Source organism: Diadema setosum, chromosome 21, assembly GCF_964275005.1.
Source record: "Diadema setosum chromosome 21, eeDiaSeto1, whole genome shotgun sequence".
Classification (NCBI taxonomy): Eukaryota; Metazoa; Echinodermata; class Echinoidea; order Diadematoida; family Diadematidae; genus Diadema; species Diadema setosum.
The window spans coordinates 31042800-31065623 of record NC_092705.1 but is presented as its reverse complement, the minus strand read 5'-3'; the positions used below and the strand labels follow the sequence as shown (position 1 = coordinate 31065623).

Genomic DNA, 22824 nt, shown 5'->3' with positions numbered 1-22824 from the left:
GAGATTATACCTATAGAGTAAGTAGTCGCCATACGCGTGCGTACAAATAGTGCGTCCAAAATTGAAGAGGTAGCGCACACTCAGCTCCTGGCACGGTAAGCACTATTTGGGCACCCGTCCCGCTTCATCATGAATATTCATCAGGCAGTAAGATACTGTACTAGTAAATGGCAGAACGCTGGATACGTGTAAAACGTATCGCCGGGAAATGTGAGAATCTCGAAAAATTGCATCAACGGGGAATGTTAAAACGTCTCGCCGGGGGATGGAAAAATGTTCAGTTTTGCCGAGAAATGTAAAAACGCTGCTGGGAAATGAAAAAAATTATGTATTTCCACGGTATTACGGATACATGTAGATGATGAATATTCATGATGAAGCGGGACGGGTGCCCAGATAGTGCTTACCTCCTGGGGCACTGGATCTAAGTCTACGTTCAAGTCATATCTTCTCATATCATATCTGGAATGATATGTTATTCTTCATTACACATTTTTATTTTCAGAATCACAATGTGGTTAATTGTTTAGATATTAGTTTCTACAATGATATCATATCATTTGAACCATTTGGTAGAGTCCAGACCTTTTTGTTGTTCGCAAAATAAACAGTGGGAACTTGGGTGTAGACTAGACAGTACTTGAGCATTATGACGTTTGTTTCGCGTACATTCCCACTCACGCCATAAAATCAAACAACATCAGCACCATTATGACGCTTAAACATGACCATTGTGACGTCACAATAAAACAACGCAAGGTCACTGCGCCGAATATTCAAGTCGAGCGCAGTAAAGAGTGCGCTGCCATCTACTGATTGATAACAATAGTTACTGTACAGGATACGTGCAATGGCGGCTCCCACAACGCGAAATGGCAGCTCCCTCGCGCGGCTGCCTCCCCACTGGACTACGCCCTCTTGTGGTATAATCTCTTTGACTAGTACTCAGTCCCCGTACCACTTGTACAACATAACGTACAGTCGTGGATGGATGCATGCGCTATTCATTCATTGGGTTTTTGCATTGCACTACCTAGCCTTGCGCATTCATTCACACACGTTCTTCGTCGTCTGTAGTTCTAAATACGAATAAAAATTATCGCAATATGGTTGATATCCTTGGACCTCCGATTGCATTTTCCTGCTCATATGATCCATCATACAAAGGTATGTATCATAATGTGCAATGATCTTTGCGTAAACCCTCGCCTAATGGACGAATATCAATTATCGTATACGCGGTAATACGTACAATGGGATATGAACGGCCCCACATACTGTAAATTTTGTTGGCAGTCTGTGACTGCGCTGATATCATATAAATTTTAGCCTAACCATGGTTTGTGTGTCTAGAACTATGCCATAACATCATTGACCTCATTGATGAATAGTGGCATGTCAACTTCGTTTCTTTTTCCTCCAATTTTTCTCGGTCAAATTTTCAGTGACTGAGCAGTCCTCGGAATAAATTTACTATAGGGTCTAGATCTAGGCCTAGTTCAATATTATAATCATTAGGCCTAAGCAAGGCCAAGGGGCCATGTATGTTACTACTCTACAGTAAAGTTTACTCGGTCGTTCTAATATCAAAATGGCTTTAGATCTATATTTTTTCATAATATATTTAAGACCTCTGGCTCTACTACTACAATACTTCTGTCTTCAGACCGGTTCAGTAGCGTAGTACCATACCAGGTACCACCAGAAGTCAGTCCGTACTTTAAATAATCAGTAGGTTTCACTTTCAATCAGAATGTTGTGAATGATAGTAAATTTGTATTAAACATTGACTTGTGATTCTTAGAATGTAACATAAAATGTATCTATAAATCGATAAATGGTCTAGACCTCTAGTCTAGATAAGGCTAACATTACATTTAAGAATCGTAACAGTTTGTGAGTTTTAATATTTTGTTTTCTGTTTTTTTTTTTCTCACTCCGGTCTAGATAAGGCTAACATTACATTTAAGAATCGTAACAGTTTGTGAGTTTTAATATTTTGTTTTCTGTTTTTTTTTTCTCACTCCGGTGGAAAGACATGAATAATCTACAAGTTGTATTGCTATAGTATTTCTATTCTATGTCTCCTGATTTGAGAGACACAAAAGGGGCAAAAACAACAAAAAGGTATATTTTCCAACATGTTAATATTTTATGTCAGAAAAATTGTAATATATATGACACATATTTAGATTTTCTTTTAACCATGCAGTAATGATGACCAGGCTATTGTGAATCAAATAAGTCAACATGCATTTGCATCTCATAGTTTTTATAATCTTATTTTGTATCCTTAATCTTATTTGTGTGTGTGTGGATAGGTGTTGTGTTTGACTATGTTGTGTATGTGTCTCATCAGAACTTTTCCCAAAGAAATAGCTTGTAGCACATTTACCAATTTTTGTCTCTTGCCTGAATAGATTTCTGTAGTGTATTTATAATATGTGCAGTGTGTTCTGCTGAAGCACATGAAATTTGTACACATTTGTACAAGTGAAAACCTAGCTGTATCTCAACTTTTAGAACCATATCTTGGGCATATTAAGGGTTCTAGCTGTTTGAACTATTGAAGCTACTTGAATGCATGGATTAAAGGCACATGGACCCGGTGGTTTAGTCGAATGCGTACACGGGCGCACGGCGCAAGTTTCCTATAGAGACCTACGTATGCCATCGACTCCTTTTTAGCGCTAACGACACTCGTACGCTTTGACCCATTTCCATGAGTCCGAAGAAGTCGGATCCACTGTAGTCAGTGGTCTGATCATACAATGTAGTTCAGCTCATGATTCGACTGAGGGGGATGACAGCTTTAGCAAACTTCTTTTGTGACTCCACACTCAGAAGCACAATAAGCATGCACCCTGGCATCACTACAGACTGCGTGATGCACAGAGAAGACAAAGAAGGCACCGTTACCTACTTGTAGCAACACCTACACGCTTTACTCTTGATGACAGCTCAACTTCGGCAATCTTCATACCAATGCTACTGTGATCGGCAGTATCATTCAAGGCCGCCCCCGCACCCACCGGGTCTATGCGCCTTTAAGTTAGACACATAAGTCTGCATGTTACATTAGGATGCACTTTTCAAAATTCATAAATATGTTTTGAGTCAATATAAACAAAACGTAATATTGACACTGTATAGAGCCATGTAGCCCGTTTGCCACACTGACACGATACAGGTTTGCCTGATTTTAAGAATTCATGCACTGCATTACCTTGAAAACTTGTGGATCATAAGGCATTGCAACTTCACCTTCTGCTCTTGATTCTTATAACAAAGTGTGATGTTATTGTGTATTCAATAACCAAAAGAACTGAAATACTCAGAGTGAAATGAAATGCAAAAATAAAAGAGAGAGAGAGAGGGAGAGAGAAGGCTTGTTACAGATCTATGTATAGTGTTATCCTTGGTTCAGTACAATAAACAATCAAAAACAGAGTGCAACAGAGAAGTCATCGTCATTAATTGAGGTTATTGACCATCCATTAACAACAACAACAAAAACATTGAGATTTTGTTTTTATTCAAATTCATGAAATTCTTCCATCAAGATGTTTTCTTTGCAACTGATTGACAAATTTCCCTACATCGACGTAAATACACACTGAATTGATCAGTGTTTTAGTAGTAGCCAAGATAAAAAAATCAAGGGCATATACTCAGCAGGAATCAAACGTATGACCTCCTGATCACCGGACAGGCGTCATCTCCACTAGACCACCGAGCTTTCGCCCGACAGCAAGTGTTGGTTCTAATCCGTATAGCATGCAGCGGGTACTGCATAATTTTTCAAATTCATGATCTTCTTCCGTCGAGATGTTTTCATTATTTACGTCGATGTAGGGCAATTTGTCAATCAGGTGCAATGATTTTGTTTTTGTTTAATCAAGTGGCCTTGTCTCTGAAGTTATTGAAATAGCAGATCATGTGTTCTTTCCTTCGTTGTTCAGAGTTTTTATGTTGACTAGACACTCAAAATTTTCATTGGTGCTTTTTATTTTCTGCAGTTGAGATCTGTCTCCACGAACAACTTTGGGGCAAGTCAATGACCTTAAGTGACCTCGCCATTGAGACAATGACCATAATGTCACAGCTGGAGGTACTATGTGAGGCTGAGAGTTCTGAGGTAAAGAGATTCAACTTTAAAGTTTTGCATCAAGCTGGTCATCAGTTGGCACTTTTACCAACAATAATGTCCATACTTGTTTATCTTTGTCTTCCAAAATTGTTAGGGTATAAGTTTTATATTGTATTGTATTTTTTTTTTTTTTTTTTTTGGGGGGGGGGGTAAGGATGTAAAGAGAAATGGCTGGACTGCAAAATTAGTAAAGATTTGGTGCTCTAAAGTTTCCTTTTCACATTATTTCAAAAATATTCCAAATGAGAAGTATGGCATCTGATAAACATGATGAAACAAAAATGGCAACAGATTAATAAAAATTTCTGCAACATAGGTATGAGAAAAAGTGAGAGAGTTTACCATTTAGGATTTAAATGGGTAAAATACAAAGTATGACAACCACATAATACAATCTAAGGAGCCACCACAATCATGTGAAGCTTGCAAAGGGAAAAGGTGCACACTTGAAGAGTATCATTCACCATTCACCAAGATGTTTTCTGTTGCATGGGAAATGCTATAAAATAGCATTGAAGTTCAATGCTGAGGAAAGTTGAAGTGGCAATTGAATGGAAACATTTTGGGAAAATGAATTTGTCCCACTTCCATACGTCTTACCCTGGAAAAGATGCAATCCATAGTGTTGTGGAAAAAAAAAAGAGAAAAGTTTCTTGGTTAAGGTTAAACATTTCAAAAATTAAGTTTTATCAAGAAAAGAATAGTAATGTGTTACGCAACGGCTTTCCATGTTTCATGATACAGTAATTGTTGACTTTTGTTGGTATTAAAGCATGTTGCTTCGGTGTTCAGCAGAGACTTGACCCAGGTTTGAAAACTGCCCAAATTTTGCTGTTGTCTGGATTACTCTGCTTGAGAGGATTTACTGAGAATTTAGGTGCTTACCTTGTACTTTTTTTTTCTTGTGAATTATGTTTCTTTATGGTACATTTTTCTTCTTTTTTGTATGCTTAGCAGTAGCAGCAGTATTGTAAACATGGATTTGACTGTCTTGTCCAAAAACATTTTGCAAGAGGCATTCAAGATCACCAACATTCCTTAGGATGACAGTCTAATTTCAACAGCATCAACAAGAACTATAATGACAGAATGATAAGAAAGACATTAAATCAGCTTATTTTAGACTCATCACCTGTAATCCATTGGTGATTTTGTGTGTAGTGTGCAAACAAACAAACTTAAAGTAATTGATATCATCAGTGAGTATTTGATTAACCCTATTAAGAACATAGGCACTTGGTTTATTAAAGTGGTACTTGGTTTATTAGTAGTTATTTGAGTTTGTCTGAAGAATATGAGGTATTCATCAATATCATATGAGCTCCCTCGTGGAGACGTAATGAGCTCCTTTATGGAGACAATATGAGCTCCCTCGTGGAGACTTTATGAGCTCCTTTGTGGAGACAATATGAGCTCCCTCGTGGAGACGATATGAGCTCCCTCGAGGAGACTTGGTATGCATTTAATATTCTTGTTTATATCTCTTTAAGATCTATGTTTGTTTTATGTTATAAGTGCTGTCTGGGGCAAATTATTTGTATAGGGCCCCATTTCTCTCTCTCTTCTTTCAATCTTTAAAATACTGTAACAACAACAAAACTTGGTTTAACTTGTCAAGCTTTTTCATCAGCATTTAGTAATCTATCCATTTGATATCACTTTTTAAACTGTGGATAAAAAATTGAAAAAGTCACTTTTTGACAGCTCTAAAAGTGTATTTTTTTCCCCTCCAGAACAATAACGTTTGTGGGGGATAGCAAACTTTTTCTGCTGGGTTTCTTTTATGTCTAGCGCCACCTTTTGACAGGATTCATACATGTACACTGGTTGTTAATAGGTCAGTGCAGCCATTCAATGTAGGTCTGTGTATGTGTACAGTGTGTTATAGTTCTATGAATTTTTTCAGCCTCTTCTGTGCTGTGCTACATGATAACCATGATCAAATAGCATTTGCTTCAGATCAGTTGAATAACACAATTCTTCATAAAATCCAATTATCAATCTATTTTAAAACCCTGACAGTAGTCTCCATTATGCATAAGACCTAGTAGAAAGATAGATCCTAGCGACCTCCGCGATGTTCATTCAAGCTTAGCGCCAGCGATCTATGCACAACCAATCAGTTATCAGGATGCCATGCACTGACCAATAAGATGACTCCCTCATTGCTAGTGGTGGAGTCTAGCTGCGGCGCTAAATCCAAATATTCGGACACGTTTCTGTTACGTTGAAAGTCGGAAAATCAAGGCCCAGAAAAACGCTGATTTCTTGCCTTTCCTTTGATCATTTAGCTTCGAAATTTCGGCTGATGATAGACAAAACATTAGATTTTAAACAAAATTATGCCAAAAACAGAAATCTGATTGTTTTGACCAATTTTGATGATGTGACTGTAAATTCGTTTTTCTGGGCTCAGCCGTCAGCAACTTTAGGATCCTTTTGTTGTAGCGGGTCACATATTTTTAAATCGCTGCTCCCAATGGTAAACAGTACCTTTAAGTACACATGTCACACACACGAAAAAGTAGATTATGTTTGTACGAGTATTAGATAGTTCATACATCAGTGGCTGCAACCTTGTATTTCAAAATTGATGTGAGACATCTTATTAGGTTTCATGTGATACCACAGAGACTGTGCGTGTTATCTTCTTTGTTACCAACTCCATTGGAAGAGAAATTTGTAATAATATTCACTCATCATTCATAGTTGATCATCTTCACTGAAATTGCACCAAATTCTCATTTGACCTAGATGACAAGTATTGTTAAGTACACAATTCTGTAATGATTTACATCATGTGCAAAGTAATTGTTATGGCTATTGTTAAGAAATAAATCTTGGTCATCTTTGTTCCACAGACTTCATGTAAAGGACAGAAAAGACAGAGGAGGCAGTCATACAGCAATACTTTTGACACTCAGGGTAAGAACTACATGTGGTCGCAAATTACATGGTATCATTGTGAAGTGTTCTGAGTCTGGACTGTTTAATGGAAGGTTACATTTGATTGTGGCAAAGATATCTATCAGATCTCGCTATCTGATGTACATTGTATTTATCACCAACCCGCAGCAACAACAACAACAACAATAACAGCAACAAAAAGAAGTCACAAAATGATATTAGGCCCGTTCACAAACAACGAAAATCGAAATTTCAATCGCGATCCAAATTTCGATTTTTTTTTTCGACCGTTCATACACAGGGAAAAACCGCACTTCGCAGATAGGAAAGAACGATCAGTGGCCAAACTGCGCATGCGCGAATCTTGCATGACCGAAGACTGACCTCACAGTCCCAGTAGAGTTTCGCACGCGTTACGAACGATGGGATTAAAAATACCGATTTCCGAATCTCGATCGCGCTCACACACACGACGCTTGGCAAAATAATCGCGATTATTCTGAAAAATCGCACTAATAGTGCGAGTTGGATCGCGATAAGGATCGCGGTAATTAGTGAGATTTTTCTGTCCACACTGGAAAAAATTTTGAAATTTTGATCGCGATAAGAAAATCGATTTTTAAATCGCACTTTTTCCCTTGTGTGTGAACGGGCCTATTGAATAGTGATTCTTTCAAATTGAAAAGTGCTCTACAGTTAGAGTAATGAATGTGGCAAAAGATCTCGCACTTTAATTTTATTTTTATAGAGTAATAAAAGATAAGCATATTTATAATTCAATTACATTAATTTGTCTATTGCATTCATGTTATCTTATTCTTATGTTTATTTTCTTTTTGTCATAACTGTTATTTAAAGTTAACTTAAATGATTCATGTTAGACAAGTAAGACTGTGCGTTCTTTGGCTGAACAATAAAGTTGGGGTGTTTCTCTTTGTCACAATTTATGATACATGTCCATACAATGTTAAAGGGGATGGCTAGTAGCCGATTAGTGGGAATCAGTGGGAATGCTCCAGGGGATGATTGTTCCAATTCTTGTGGGATTCATTTAAGAGTACATTATATATCTACTGTTGTGTGAAAAATTATTTGCTTCAGAACGGTCTCATATTCAAGAAGTAATGTGCAGATTAATGCCCCGTCACTGACCAGGCATGCTAACCTGGAAACATTAACCCATTGAGGACGGTTTGATTTTGCTACAACACGCATTTCCCATAGACACCTGCCTGAGTATACTCGGGACTCATCCTCAACGGGTTAAACTGCACATTACTTGAATATGAGACCATTCTGAAGCAAATAATTTTTACACAACAATAGATATATAATGTACTCTTAAGTGAATCCCACAAGGATTGGAACAATCATCCCCCAGCATTCCCACTGATTCCCACTGATCAGTTACTAGCCATCCCCTTTAAATTGCAGGGAGGAATTTGTAAAATGTAACCGGGCAACTCTGAACAAGTATCATTCAAGTACCTTCTTTTTGTTACCAAGTCTCTCAGGTCTTCAGTAGGAATGTTTGGCAGTGATTTTAGAGCAAATACAAATTCTGCTATTAAAGTCATGTTCATACGTAGAGGTCTGTGACAGACGTGCAATATCATTCCTTACTGAAAGGCATAAATACAATGTAGTTTGCAGAAAGAGGTGTTATCTTTTCACCATGACACTTCTGTATACGGGAGTGTGAGGTTACATTAAAACTCAGTGGTTAAATTCATTTAAATACAATTTAGATACATACAAATTTATGGGAGTTTGCAAAGAAATAAAAAAAAAGAACATTCCTAATTTATTATTTTTTTACTCTTTTATGGAGACTTTGAAATTGAATCTGTGATTATCTGTCATGGCACCAATGCTAATTTACACAAATCAGAGGAAATGACACTTCTCCTTCACTGTTTAACCCATTGAGGACAATTCTCGAATATACTCGGACAAGTGTATGATGGGAAATGCGTGTTGTAGCAAAATCAGCCCGTCCTCAATGGGTTAATATTCATGTTGATGTATTGATGTTGTTAAATATTTACACTGTATGTTAATGTCTGGTTTTATAAGTCGTGCTGCACATCATGAACAAGATACATAGTGCATTTAATGCATCATCAAAATAAGATTTGGTTCGATTACTTTTTTCCTGTTGTCATTCATATTTCCTATGTCTTCACAAATTCATTTAATGACAGAATATGGTAGTATGTGCTTGTTTAGTCTCAGATCACTTCAAACAAAGTGCCTCATCACATATTGGTACTGGTATAGAACACCTTTTGTACATGGCTATCATATTATTTAGACACTTGTCAAGTCTAGACAGTGTCCTTGCTACTGATTACTGTACAAGTTGTAGATGGAATTTATACTGTCTGGAAGCTTTGAATACAGACAAAAAAGTTCTCATTAATCTGACACACCAATTACAGATCGCTTAGATTCCTCAGAGTGAGGTTACATGATATCAGCAAAGCCATTACTTGGACAATTCTCCTGGCTTGGATGTAAACCCGTTGAAGGCTAGTCTCAAATATACTTGGGCAAGCATCTTTGGGAAATGCTGGTAATTATCAAAATCAGCCTGTCCCCAACGGGTTAAGCAAGGACTATGTGGAGGGAAAATTTGAGAAGTGGCTATTGGTCAGGAGCGGGTTGTGCTCCATTTCCAGGTGAATCAGTGACTTCAATTAAAGTAGGCTGAAGAGGATGCTCCTGGAGAAAGAGGGACAAACCTCCCCCGCTGCATCATTAACTCGCCTAGACTGCATCAGCAATGAATAGAACAAACTCCTGGGGTTAGGTCTGAGGCCAGTTTAGAGTGGTAATAGTGAAGTGTGTCCTAGAGATGAGAAGCAGTGAGCAGGCATTATTATACTCATGTTATGTTCTCCTTGATACCTGTTGAATTGGCTCCTCATTGGTCCCATATGAGAAGATCAGTCATGTCAATTGTGTGTGTCTATCTGGGTCAATCGCCCCTAGCAATGCCTACCAATGTAGCTATTTATGCCAACACATACACACAAACACTAGCTATACACACACACGCCCACGTGCACTCACTTTCTTTAATACTTGTGTAATCTTCTTCCACTTTGGCAGACACGCAACTGTGTGCCACCCTCTCTATCCCTCTGGTTTTCAGTATCACTGCTTAAATGCATGATGTCAAGTCTACAACAACAAATCAAGATGTATTGCAGTATCTTGTGTCCATTTTGATTGACACACCCGAACAAACAAGTTGAAGAAGAAAACTAGTTTTTCCAAGTACCTCTCATATTTGCTCTACCTCCAGAAAATTGTCAGTTATAAGGGAAGAAGTGAAATTGAATTTTTACATTTCAATTAAGGGTACATGTTTATTTTGTGAAGAAAGTATGTTTTGAGAATTTCTGAAAGAATCATGCAGTGCACTGTAGATTCAACAGAATATTGGTGGCTAATGGCATACTTGTATAGTTACTACGGTACACATATTACAGATCTACTCACATAGACATTTTTAATGTCCATATTAGTAGTGGTCATTCCATGAATAGGCTGCAGTTTTTTTTCTCATTTTTTTTTCTCCCGCTGTATTTGACTGAAATAGACATTTTGTAAGTGGGCTGTAGAAAATGTATCAATTGTGAAGGCAATAAAGATTGATGTTGAATTTTGTAAGTGTGCTTGGAATCAGCACAAGAGTACAATTATTTCTAAATAAACCACACTGAATAATAAGTACATACTACATGCCTTAATATTGACCAAATGATGGACTTTGAATTTCATTGTAATCTTCAAATCATGATGCTCTGATTCATTTAAAGGGGATGGCTAGTAACTAATCAGTGGAAATCAGTGGAAATGCTGGGGGTGATTGTTCCAATCCATGTGGGATTCATTTATTAAAGAGTACATTATATATTATATCTATTGTTGTGTGAAAAGTATTAATGCTTCAGAATGGTCTCATATTCAAGTAATGCACAGTTCAATGTTTCCAGGTTAGCATGCCTGTACATGTTGTACAGTGACGGTGATCATCAACGGGCCCTGGAAACATTAAACTGCACATTACTTGAATATGAGACCATTCTTAAGCAAATAATTTTCACACAACAATAGATATATAATGAACTCTTAAATGAATCCCAGGAGAATGGGTACAATCATCCCCCAGCATTCCCACTGATTCCCACTGATCAGTTACTAGCCATCCCCTTTAACCTCTAGATGAATGCCACACTTGCATCATAGCAGCCATGTGTGCATGAGGTGGATGAACTGAGTGATTGATGAACTATAGAGGGCAGTGCAGCATACTGTGTGAGCCTAATCCCTGTACTCTGTGCCTGTCTTTGTTGGTGGGGCATCAAGAAGCATCCACAGGTAGCTAGACTTAGCCAAAAATGAGGAAATGAGGATGTTATTTACCTTTCTTGGCTCACAGCCTTGATAGTGACTTGTCTCCTCATAAAAATAGCCTATTGATGGCAATATGGTCATCATATGAGCGCATAGGGACAATTATTTACACTATGTGTTATGAGCTATATAATTGTAAGCATGGTTATCATGTTATGGTCATTCCAAGCATTGGAGTGTCTGAAAAGTGTTGTTTTTGACCTCCATTCCCCGACAGCATCCCTCCTTCAGGACAGACTAACCAGACTGGTGAAGAAACATCCGGAGGCAAGACCGAGTCTGCAGGTGAGACTATTACCCCTCCCCTCCTCTTCCCTGAGACTTGCTGGATAAGTATTGCAGTGCATTGTGGGAAAATACAAAGATGTAGACTCATTACTCAGAAACTACTCCGTGAGCTCAGATGGATAATAGTAAAGTGAACATGTTTGAAGGTGTTTGTGATTCAGGCGATATTGCGGAATCCTTAACCTGTTGAGGACGGACTGATTTCGCTATGACACAGATTTCCCATACGTAGACATGGGGTTAACCTTTTGAAGACTAGTCATGGGCATATGTGACCCGCTACAACAAAAAGGTCCTAAAGTGGCGCACAGTCGAAGCGGTGAAAATCGAGTTTGAAGTCAGAGCATTAAGATTGGTCAAAACTTACGATTTTCTGATTTTGATATATTATTGGAGTCTAACATGTCTTCTATCATCTGTCAAAATTTTGAAGCAAAATGATCAAAGGAAAGATAAAAAAAAATAGTGTTTTTCTGAGCCATGTATTTTGGCGTTTCAACGAAGCAGAAACTGGTTCGAAAATTTGGATTGAGCGCCACAGATAGGTTCCGCCCCTAACAACGACCAAAGTGATCTCATTGGTCAGTTTGCTGCTTGCTGCTAACCGAAGCGTGAAGCTCGCACACTGCCCAGTCGACTGGTGCATGCCGGTGGGGTGCGCTATGATCAGCCGCTTCTCACATCCTGGTCACTGATTGGTTGGTGAGGAGACCGCCGACGTTGATGTGCTTGAATGAACTCTTCGGGGGTTGCTAGGGCTTACCTTCTATTGTCCAGAGGTGAAAACTGACTTGCGTGTCCCTTGATCGCAATTGCGTGAAAAGGAAGACTTTTAGGGCGCTTTTTTCGAAACGGTGATTTTCCAGACGTCTCGACATGCTCTCTTTTAAACGTCGATATCTCCGCAGCCGATTGTTTTTATAAAATGTGTTATATATCAATTTAAAGCAGAAAGATTAGGGGATTATGTCATGCAATTTTCAAATGATTGACCTCGCCCGACTTTAGGATCATTTTGTTGTAGTGGGTCACATATGTAGACTGGTATTTATGGAAAGTGTGTGTTATAGGAACATCTGCTCATCCTCAATGCTTCAGAGCTGATAAGAACCAGGCATAGATATATTAATTTGCATGTATAGCCAACACATAGGTGTGCACACACATACTCCGACATATACCGGGGGAGGTGATTCAGGTGCCAATGTGTCAATGATGTTGAGATGCTAATGACAACTGAATTTTGTGGGATTTGCTAAATGACTATTAAAGTTTGCACAGTATTGTGTAAGTATGTGATTTGTCAATCATAATTATGTCATAAGATGTAGAAATTCTTTCATTTGGATCATGTAAACAGAATGAAAGTTGGCACCCAAGACAAAACAAAACAAAACAAAACAAAACAAAACAAAACAAAACCAAGGGTGCAGACTCCTCCAAGAGAGTGAGGTTGTGGAACAATGTAATAGAGAAACATGTCACCACTGTAGGGCAAGCAGAGCCAGTGAATGAGCAGTACACTGAGGTTGTGGCAATATTAGTTTAAATGCCAAATATCCTCTTCAAGTTCAGTTACACTCCAAAGCAAAGCTTGAATGACTGTAATATGTTTGTACACTAATCATGTCCTGTTGTGACCAAGTCATTAATACTGTGGAAGATACCCAAGAGTGTACCCTTCGGGGGTGCTCTGTTGCCGGTGGCTGTGGGTATTATTAACATGAGTAGCATGAGATGGTGAGATAGAGTATGTCAGGGGAAAAGACCGAACTCTGACTACAGTTCATTGTAGCGTTCGACAGCTTGTATTCCAGTCGAGTTCAAGGGCAGGCAAGGTCTCAACTGAATACACCACTTTGCCTTGGGCAGGGAGAGAGGACTTGATTAAATCACAGATTCGCGGATGTAGGGAAAAGCTGTACCTATGCTTGCTGCCTGTATTTTTTTTTGTTTTGTTTTGAGGATACATTACATACTTTTTTCTGCCAACCTTCATGTACTAGGCTCTTTGAATGGAACTATGGAAAATACCTGCAGTGTGAATTTCACTTACCCCAGAAAAAAAAAAATCTTATAAATGTTTACATCGATGATTCATGACCTGATATATACAGTATCATTAGTCATCATCAAAGCTTTGTATTGTTACTATGTACCCACTATATTATCATTATAAATACCCCTGTAGCAAATTTTTACAAACCTATGAATTTGGCCATTCTGGGTTGCCAGAACTGGAATATTGCATATGTCAGCATCAAAGTTTTAAAAAGGTTTTTTTGTTTTTTGTTTTTTGGGGACAAAATAACAAGTAGATTCTTTCACAAGCCACATGATATCCCACAAATCTGCAAGTAATACATTGGATCTACATTGTAGATGGTGGTCTGGATTACCACCCTATGTAATCAAATGTTTCTTGGCCCATTTTTAGCTCACCTGAGCCAAAGGCTCAAGTGAGCTATTTGCGATCGCCCTTTGTCCGTCGTCCGTAAACTTTTTACATTTTCATCTTCTTCTTGAAAACCCCAAGATCGATTTTCATCAAACTTGGCAGGTAGCATCCCTAGGGGGTTAGGAACTCAATTTGTTAAAATGGGCACCATGCCCCACCAAGGGGGCCCCCAGGGGGGCCCAAACCCCCCAAAATTAAGGAATCTGTAAAAATCTTCTTCTCTAGAACCAGAAGTGATAGAGCTTAGTTAATACTATGAGTTAGTACATTGATGACTGTAGTTTCAAGTTTGTTCATGGCAGAATCAGGGGTGCCCCCCTTGGGACCCAGGGGAGGGGGTGGGGAGGGGTCCTAATGGGGCCTAAATTGCACATTTTCATCTTCTTCTCGAGAACCCCATAACCCATTTTCACCAAACTTGGCAGGTAGCATCCCTAGGGGGTTAGGATCTCATTTTGTTAAAATGGGCACCATGCCCCACCCAGGGGGCCCCCAGGGGGGCTCAAACCCCCCAAAATGAAGGAATCTTTAAAAATTTTCTCTAAGATAAGCTAAGATAATACTATGAGTGAGTACATTAATGACTGTAGTTTCAAGTTTGTTCATGGCAGATCCAGGGATGCCCCTCTTGGGGGCAGGGGGGGGGGGGTGGGAAGGTCCAAATGGGGGCCTGAATTGTACATTTTCATCTTCTTTCTGAAAACCTCATGATGGATTTTCGTCAAACTTGGCAGGTAGCATCCCTAGGGGGTCAGGATCTCAATTTATCAAAGTGGGCACCATGCCCCACCCAGTGGGCCCCAGGGGGCCCCAATCCCCCCAAATTAAGGAATCTTTAAAAATTTTGGCCCTTATTGTACATTTTCATGTTCTACTTGAGAATGCCTGGTCAAATTTTAATAAAGCTGTGAATAATTTAGATTAGTGACTGCGTAAAAGGTGAACTTGCGATACTCAGGTGAGCGCTAGACCCGCGGGTCTCTTGTTAAGTTTTCATTGAAATTTCATTCAAATTAATGTTTGTTTGTTTTTTTTTTCATTTAAAGCATTTGACATACAGTGTGTGTCATTGCAGAGAGAGACAGAGAGAGAGAGAGAGAAACAAACAACTAAACAAACCAGAATCTCCATTGAATAAGTAGAGTAAATATACAATCATTTGCTCCAGATCGTAGTTATGGACCTCCAACTTATGGAATTCCAACTTTTGTGTGAAGGATTCTGTGTTGAGTTCATTGACAGTCAGAATCTAGTTTATTTGAAAATTTATCCTTACAGGATGCCACTCACAATATATATTCCTACAGACATAAAGGTAAATTTGTATTCAAGAACTTTAATGTACTTAGACAACTATTTGCATACACAAGGTTCAGCAGAAAATGGGGGAAGAGCAGGGAAGGGGAAGTTAATTTGCAAATTAAGATGATGTGGGGGGGGGGGGGAGTTTGTGCTCCTCCCTTTGAGGTTTTGATGGGTAAGAACAAGGTGGAAGCGAAGCGGGGGATGTATCGATCCAAGATTTTAAACTGTCCCCGATAGCTACCCAAATGGCGAATTTTGTTCAGAGAGCTGCGATTGTTGCTGCGGCAAGGAACACTTTGCAGCCACTGAATAAACATTCTTGCGTTTTACTCTGCGGTCATCTCCCTTTTCCAGAGACATCTTTGCCCAAACATTACATCCGCCGATGGATTTATACTCTCAGAAAGTTCAATCTCTCTCTCTTTCTTAAACAGAGGGAGAAGGGAGGAATGAGTTGTCTAATCTCATTACCCTTCAAGCATTTAGATTGGTCTGCATTAAAGGCCTAATCACTGTCAAGTTATTGTCAATCATGTCTGCAGAAAATGGGGGATAGAGGAATTGATAAGATTTTTTTTTTTTTTTTTTTGCATGCAGTTTCGTGTAAGAACAGCAAGATCTCATGTAATCATCGCAATTCAGTATTTGGAAAACATACTCCATGGTCTCTCAAGCATTGTGATATGGACTACTTAACTGATGTTCTCTCTCCTATTTTAAATTGTTCTCTTTGTTGTAGGCAAGTTTTGCTTTTAAACACAAATTGAATCTATCATTCTGCAGTGAGATGTATGCTCAGTTTAGTTTGTTAAGAACCAATGCAATTAACTTTTCAGATTTAGATAGATATCTGATATCCTTGTAGTGATCATAAATGCCAATGAATCTATGAACAAGGAAGAAAAATCATTGTCTTTGCCAGCACTGTTGTTTTGTCTTGTTTTTGTTTTGTTTTTGTTTTTGTTTTTGTTTCTTCTTTTTTTTTTTGGGGGGGGGGGGAACCAAAGCAAATTATTGCACTTGTAATGCTCGCAGAAAATTATGGCAACTTCAATTTGAATTTAAAGATTTTAATCTTGATATATGTGACCTGCTACAACAAAATGATCCTAAAGTCGGGTAAGGTCGATTATTTGAAAATTGCATGATATAATCCTCTAATCTTTCTGCTTTAAATTGATATATAACACATTTTATAAAAATAATCGGCTGCGGAGATACCGATGTTTAAAAGAGAGCATGTCGAGACGTCTGGAAAAGCACTGTTTCGAGAAAAGCGCCCTAAAAGTCTTCCTTTCGATGCAATCACAATCAAGGGACACGCAAGTCAGTTTTCACCTCTAGACAATAGAAGGTAAGCCCTAGCAACCCCCGAAGAGTTCATTCAAGCACATCAGCGTCGGCGGTCTCCTCATCAACCAATCAGTGACCAGGATGTGAGAAGCGGCTGAGCATAGCGCACCCCGCCCGCACGTGCACCAGTCGACTGGGCAGTGTGCGAGCTTCACGCTTCGGTTAGCAGCAAGCAGCAAACTGACCAATGAGATCACTCTGGTCGTTGTTAGGGGCGGAACCTATCTGTGGCACTCAATCCAAATTTTCGAACCAGTTTCTGCTTCATTGAAACACCAAAAAACGTGGCTCAGAAAAACGCTGGTTTTTTATCTTTCCTTTGATCATTTTGCTTCAAAATTTTGACAGATGATAGAAGACATGTTAGACTCCAATACTAATATCAAAATCAGAAAATCGTAAGTTTTGACCAATTTTAATACTCTGACTTCAAACTCGATTTTCACGGCTTCGACAGTGCGCGACTTTAGGACCTTTTTGTTGTATAGCGGGTCACATATGAGCATCCAAGTGTGATGTGGGAACATACTTCTGTGAAAGTCAGCTCTTTCCATTATCAACTTCAGTTACCCCCCCCCCCCCCCTCCCACAAAAAAAAAAAAAAGAGGAATAGAAGGGAAACAAAGGTAAGAGAACAGCAGAATGACATGCAATGGCTTTGCATGAAATTTAGAATGAAATTTTTAGTTTGGGAAAAAAAAAGAGTCTCTCTAAATCACACGTCATGCTCATGGGCATTGTATGAATGACAGACACATCAGTCAAATTAGCTCTTGCTTTCGTTTTTTTCTCTTCTTTTGTCCATCAAAGGCATGTCCTACGGTGTTCTAAATTGACATACAACCGCATATTATATGGGCAATTTGTGAAATTGGTATGGACATCGAGGGAAATGTGGCACCGGCTTTATGCTCGATCAGGAGAGTGAGAATTGTATTCCAGAACAGGAACTGACAGCTTAGGTTTAGTCATGGCTGGGGTTGGTCAGGTGCAAAGCAATTACATTCCCCCATATATCAAGGCTTGACAAACATGGTGGCCCAGTGGCCCAGGCCCAGTAAAATTGATGTTGGGCCACCAAATTTCCACAAAGCTTTATCTTTTGATGGTACAACAGGGCAGCTAAATTTACATTGATTTTTTTTTTTTGTGTATCCATGTACTTCAGCCCACTGCATTTCTTGTTGGGCCACCTGAATCTCAGTTTCAAAGATTTTAGTGGCCCAAACAGGCCACCAGAGAGGGGAAAAAATGTTAACATATTATTTTAAAGATAGGGAGAAAGAAACAGAGAGAGAGAGAGAGAGAGAGGAAGAGAGAGATTGATTTTAATGTCATGGAGCGAGCAAAAGAATTATAGAGCAGAATATGTTTTTGTCCCCAGATACAATTGTAAAACTGTTGTTGCACAAAAAACAACATAGAAACTGTAGAAACATACTAAAGCTTTGATTATCATCGTGTGGTGTGCTGTTGAGTGCTTTCTTCTGAAAACCTGTCTTCAAAATTTACACTGTATGCAAATAAGGGCTGGTGCCACAATGTCACAATGAAGTATAAGGAGATGGATTGTTTGTTATGCTTTTGTCAAAGATATAACAAGACACGATGAAAAGATCTCATACAAATCAGGGATAACTTCATTGATATTTTTGTGAAAATTTCACAGAGTTTGTAAGCATATAGTATTTGCTTTTTTGAGGAAAATGTGGCAAAAAGGCAAGTTTTGATGAAGCAGCTTCTCCCCCATAGGTCTCCTCACAGATCACTGTGGTTAGGTGTTGCGGTGTAGCAGGTGCTTGAGGGACTTGAAATGGGCAGTGAAGGGGTACGGAATTCTCTGGAGGCATACCGCAAGCATTCAAGACTAAGACTTAAGATTCAACTGATGTGCTTACTGCTGTGTGCTGTGAGTTAATTTAGTTATAAATGATAATTTTAGTTGTTTTTTTTTTCTGAAAGTAGACTTGTTTTCTTAATATATTCTTGAGCCCTCTGCACAATTCTCATTTGTTTTCAGGGGTGGATGTCACTTGACTACTCAATGAAAATTATGCCGCGGGTTTTCCCCGAAACCAGCGGAAGTAAGCAGAATAGGCTCTGTTCATCTCTACGTAATGAAAACCTGTGATCAGCTAATGAAATGGCCTGTAAAGCAGGCATTTTCCAAACAGCTGTCCATAATTTGATTTACCAATGTCCAGTTCAGTGTATACTGATCTTCTATACTATCAGTTGATGTTATCATCACACAGGCATGTCAATTTTCTTCTCTCTCTCTCTTTCTCTTTCTCCCTATCTTTCTCTCTCTCTCTCTCTTCACCAGTATGTACTGATAGTTCTTTTCTCCGCATAGCTAGTCTTCGTTCCAGACTTTCATGCTTAACTCTGGCAAGGAACACCAATCAAAAAGGGGAGAACATTTGTATAGGGTGAGGTTTGCAGTAGACCTGCATTGTGAAAATTTAGTCATATAATGCAAGGAAAATTTAGTTAAAGAACTCATGATGAAAAGCACCAATTCACTGTGCTAATCTGAAAATGCCAAGACCATTATCTTTTCAAGTAGTTTCTTGTGTATCACAAGTGGACAGTTTGAACAACCACCTATAGAGTGTAATCAAGGATGGTTTAAAACAGACCTGCCCCACGGAAATGGTGCTGTGCAAAGTGCATGACAACTTTATCAAATCTTGAATGTTTCCATTATAAGCTGACTCTAAACGCCCTGCAGCCTGCAATACATGTTCATATCTACTGTAGATATAGCTCTCAGTTTTTTCCAATATCTGACTCTGTACCTCTGAAATGTGTATTTGGCTTTCTAAGTGCCTAATACACTCAATGAATACAGGGGACCTTCCGGGTCTTTTTCACTGTACTGTTCAACTTTTAGTAAAGGGGTGTGTGATTGAGATTGCATTCTGTTTTGGATATATGGATTCGCATGATAACAAAATGTGCTATTCCTCTTGGTTGTGTTCAATCTTTGAGGACCTCAGATTTATTGCACACATGCAACCACTCATGCATGTACAAAACACACACACACACACACACAACACTAACACATCCACATCCACACAGACTTACTTGTGAAAGAATTAACATGGGGGTCTGTCATGAATAACAAACATGAACCACATTGAGTTTTCATAGCTTTCCAGTGCTGTATTTATTCTTCTTCATCTCCACACTTGATTTCCAGGGGAAATTAGTAACAGATGTAAGGCCTCACTCTACAGTATAGATGAATCCGACTTCAGAGCACTGTAACTTATGGCGACCATTACTGGGGAGCTTCCAAAGAAGCACAAAAGCACTTTCAATGGGTTATGCAATGAGCCAGACCCATGTGCGTTGTTATGTCAGTGCATAAATTATCTTTTTCAAGACTTTTGCTAGGCATACCTGAAGCCCCCTGTTAGAAATTGCAATAAAAAAAAAGAAAAAAAAAAACAGTATCCACACCACATTGGCTATAGCTGTCCACATGCTCTGTTCAAGCTGTCCGTGTATACAAAGGCTCCCTCTTTTGTCCCGATATGAGGAGACAGGAGCTCAGCAGGAAGGCAGTGAACCAGGCCAGTATTATACCTTGGCCTATTGACCCTATGCATTCATTAACTACCTCTGATCTTGGAGGGATGAATGGAACACAGACTCAAATTGTCACTGGCTTTCAGAAATTGGCCCCTGGCATTCCGCTGATTACCAAGTCTAATGGAGGAACAGACCGAGATCTTTGCATTCAATGGAGTTGTGTCCAATTGTGAGTCAGCATTAACATTGCACAATCTGAAGAGATGCCTGCTTACCTTGGAGCGGGTACTTTATGTGTTCCATACAAGATTCTGAAATTCTCATGGACCCACCATTATTACCATCACCAGAGGGTTAAGATTTCCTTCTCTGTCACTACCGAAAAAAACGAAAAAAACACTACCGAAACAAATAACATTATAAGGAAATTGTCATCATATTTAAATGTATGTTATAAGAAAACTTACCAGGAATATATAACAAAATAAAAATGTCATTTGCTTTGTTCATTTTCATTCCAATTGATTATTGTGTAGAATATGCCAAGAGAGTCACATTGCTTTCAGCCTTAATAATACTATAGGGATTTGCCTCTCTCACAAGTACAATAATAATAACAACAACAACAGATAACCACAGGAGTGTGTAGACAATGGCAGACCAGTGATATGCCTTGGACTCCAAGAGTGACTTCTACACTGTAAAACAGCAGGAAGAGCAATACGTACAAAGTGTGCCTGATATAATATGCTCTTTTTGTTATTTTCAATTCATCAAACCACAAAAAATAAGCTTTCAAATGTTATCAAGCCATGTATGGTTTTGGTAGAACCCCTCAAGAGAAAAACATGTATTGAAGAATTGACCCGTTGGGGATGAGTCCCTAGTGTACTCGGGCAAGGGTCTGTGAGAAATGCATGTTGGAGCAAAATCAGCCCATCCTCAACGGGTAAAGCAAAAACCTTTTTCAATTCCTGATTAGAAAAAGCTATCATGGAAAAAAAAATGAAGGTCCTGTTTACCTTTGGGAACAGTGATTTAAAAAATGTTCAAGATATCACTTTTGATGCATATGTGTAGGTCAGTTGTATCACAAAACATCCTACCATATAACATTTTTGCAATAGAGCCTAAAATATAAGGAGATATTTTGGAGCATTAGTGCTGGGTTGTTGTTTCATCTGCAAATGGTAAATTATGCCTTTAGAGTATGAAGTACATGTGTTAGGAAACATGTCAGGGTTACAGTAGGATCACTTGCTGTCCAAGATGTAATTGACTGTTTGATGGGGAATAGATGTGCCATGTTTTTACCCAATCACTCCTAGGTTTCGTAATCCCCATAGCCATTGTACAGGGCTGGCAGAGTTCCTGTGGATAGTGTAATGTAAAAACCGGACATTTTCGTGCAATTAATTTTTGCTTGTTTTTATTTCACGGCTGGTCACAACATGTCATAGCTTACTGCTACCACAGCGGATATGGGCTTTGGCAGTGCGTGAAAGGATAACTGGTGGGCATTACGACAGCAAATTTACTCATGCTACAGGGCTATTAAAATGTACATGAAAATAACTATGGCAAAAGCAATTTATTAAAGAAAGCAATTTCCATGCTGTTATTTGCACAAAGGCGGTTTCATGTCGTGCAAAATTTACAAAAATTTCCTTACTGTGAAAATACCCATTTTTACAGGAATCAGCAGGAAGTTAGCATCTGTTGACTACAGCAGGTTGATAATCAAATGGTCTTGCTGCCCCCAAAAAATGAAGAATAACAAAACATTGATAGATTATTTGTATAGATATTATAGATTTTAATGGAATTTTGTATAATATGCATGTGTAGTCCTCTCCCAATAGGAGGTGTATACCTGTAATTTGTATTTACCCCAGCTTTACAATGCTCTGATGCACTTGTCAGAAGCCAGCACTGGTACACTGTATGTTGTAATTTCCACCAATATTTTACCTTGTAGGAAAGATCCCGGATGCTAGCAGAGTAGATGGTAATGGATTTAAATAAAAATTTGTTCATATTTACAGCAGTCTTGATTTTATTCCATACCCACGTGTACGTCTAAACTTTTGAGATGCATTATTATATGGTATTTTTAGCACTTTCTGGAGAATGTTTTTATAATAGTCTGCATCATACTCAGTTGTTTGAAGGTACAATTTTGAATTATGAACATTGGAAGCAAGTTTTATTTGTTTTCAAGATTCTATACAATGTATTTCTTGGCTGCTTTTGCTCTCGAATAATGAGGGCCAGCCAATTTTAGAAAGAACGTAAAAGCCTTTAGTTTTGATGTGTGCACAACAAGATTTTGTGTTTATGAGTCATTTTTTACCTCTTGGTTTTAGCTTCCATGTTGGTACAACTTTTTTTTCAT

General features: G+C 38.6%; 1 protein-coding gene across 1 annotated transcript in view; it reads left to right on the top strand.

Moving 5' to 3' along the window:
- Positions 1 to 1037: 1037 nt before the first annotated feature.
- LOC140244960 (uncharacterized) overlaps positions 1038 to 22824 on the top strand; it is a 36400-nt gene continuing 14613 nt past the window's right edge. The window contains exons 1-4 of the mRNA XM_072324568.1: positions 1038 to 1167; positions 4020 to 4182; positions 7041 to 7075; positions 11700 to 11767. Of these exons, the coding sequence (XP_072180669.1) occupies positions 1107 to 1167; positions 4020 to 4182; positions 7041 to 7075; positions 11700 to 11767 (327 nt within the window). The 5' untranslated portion in view covers positions 1038 to 1106. The remainder of the gene's footprint in view (positions 1168 to 4019; positions 4183 to 7040; positions 7076 to 11699; positions 11768 to 22824) is intronic.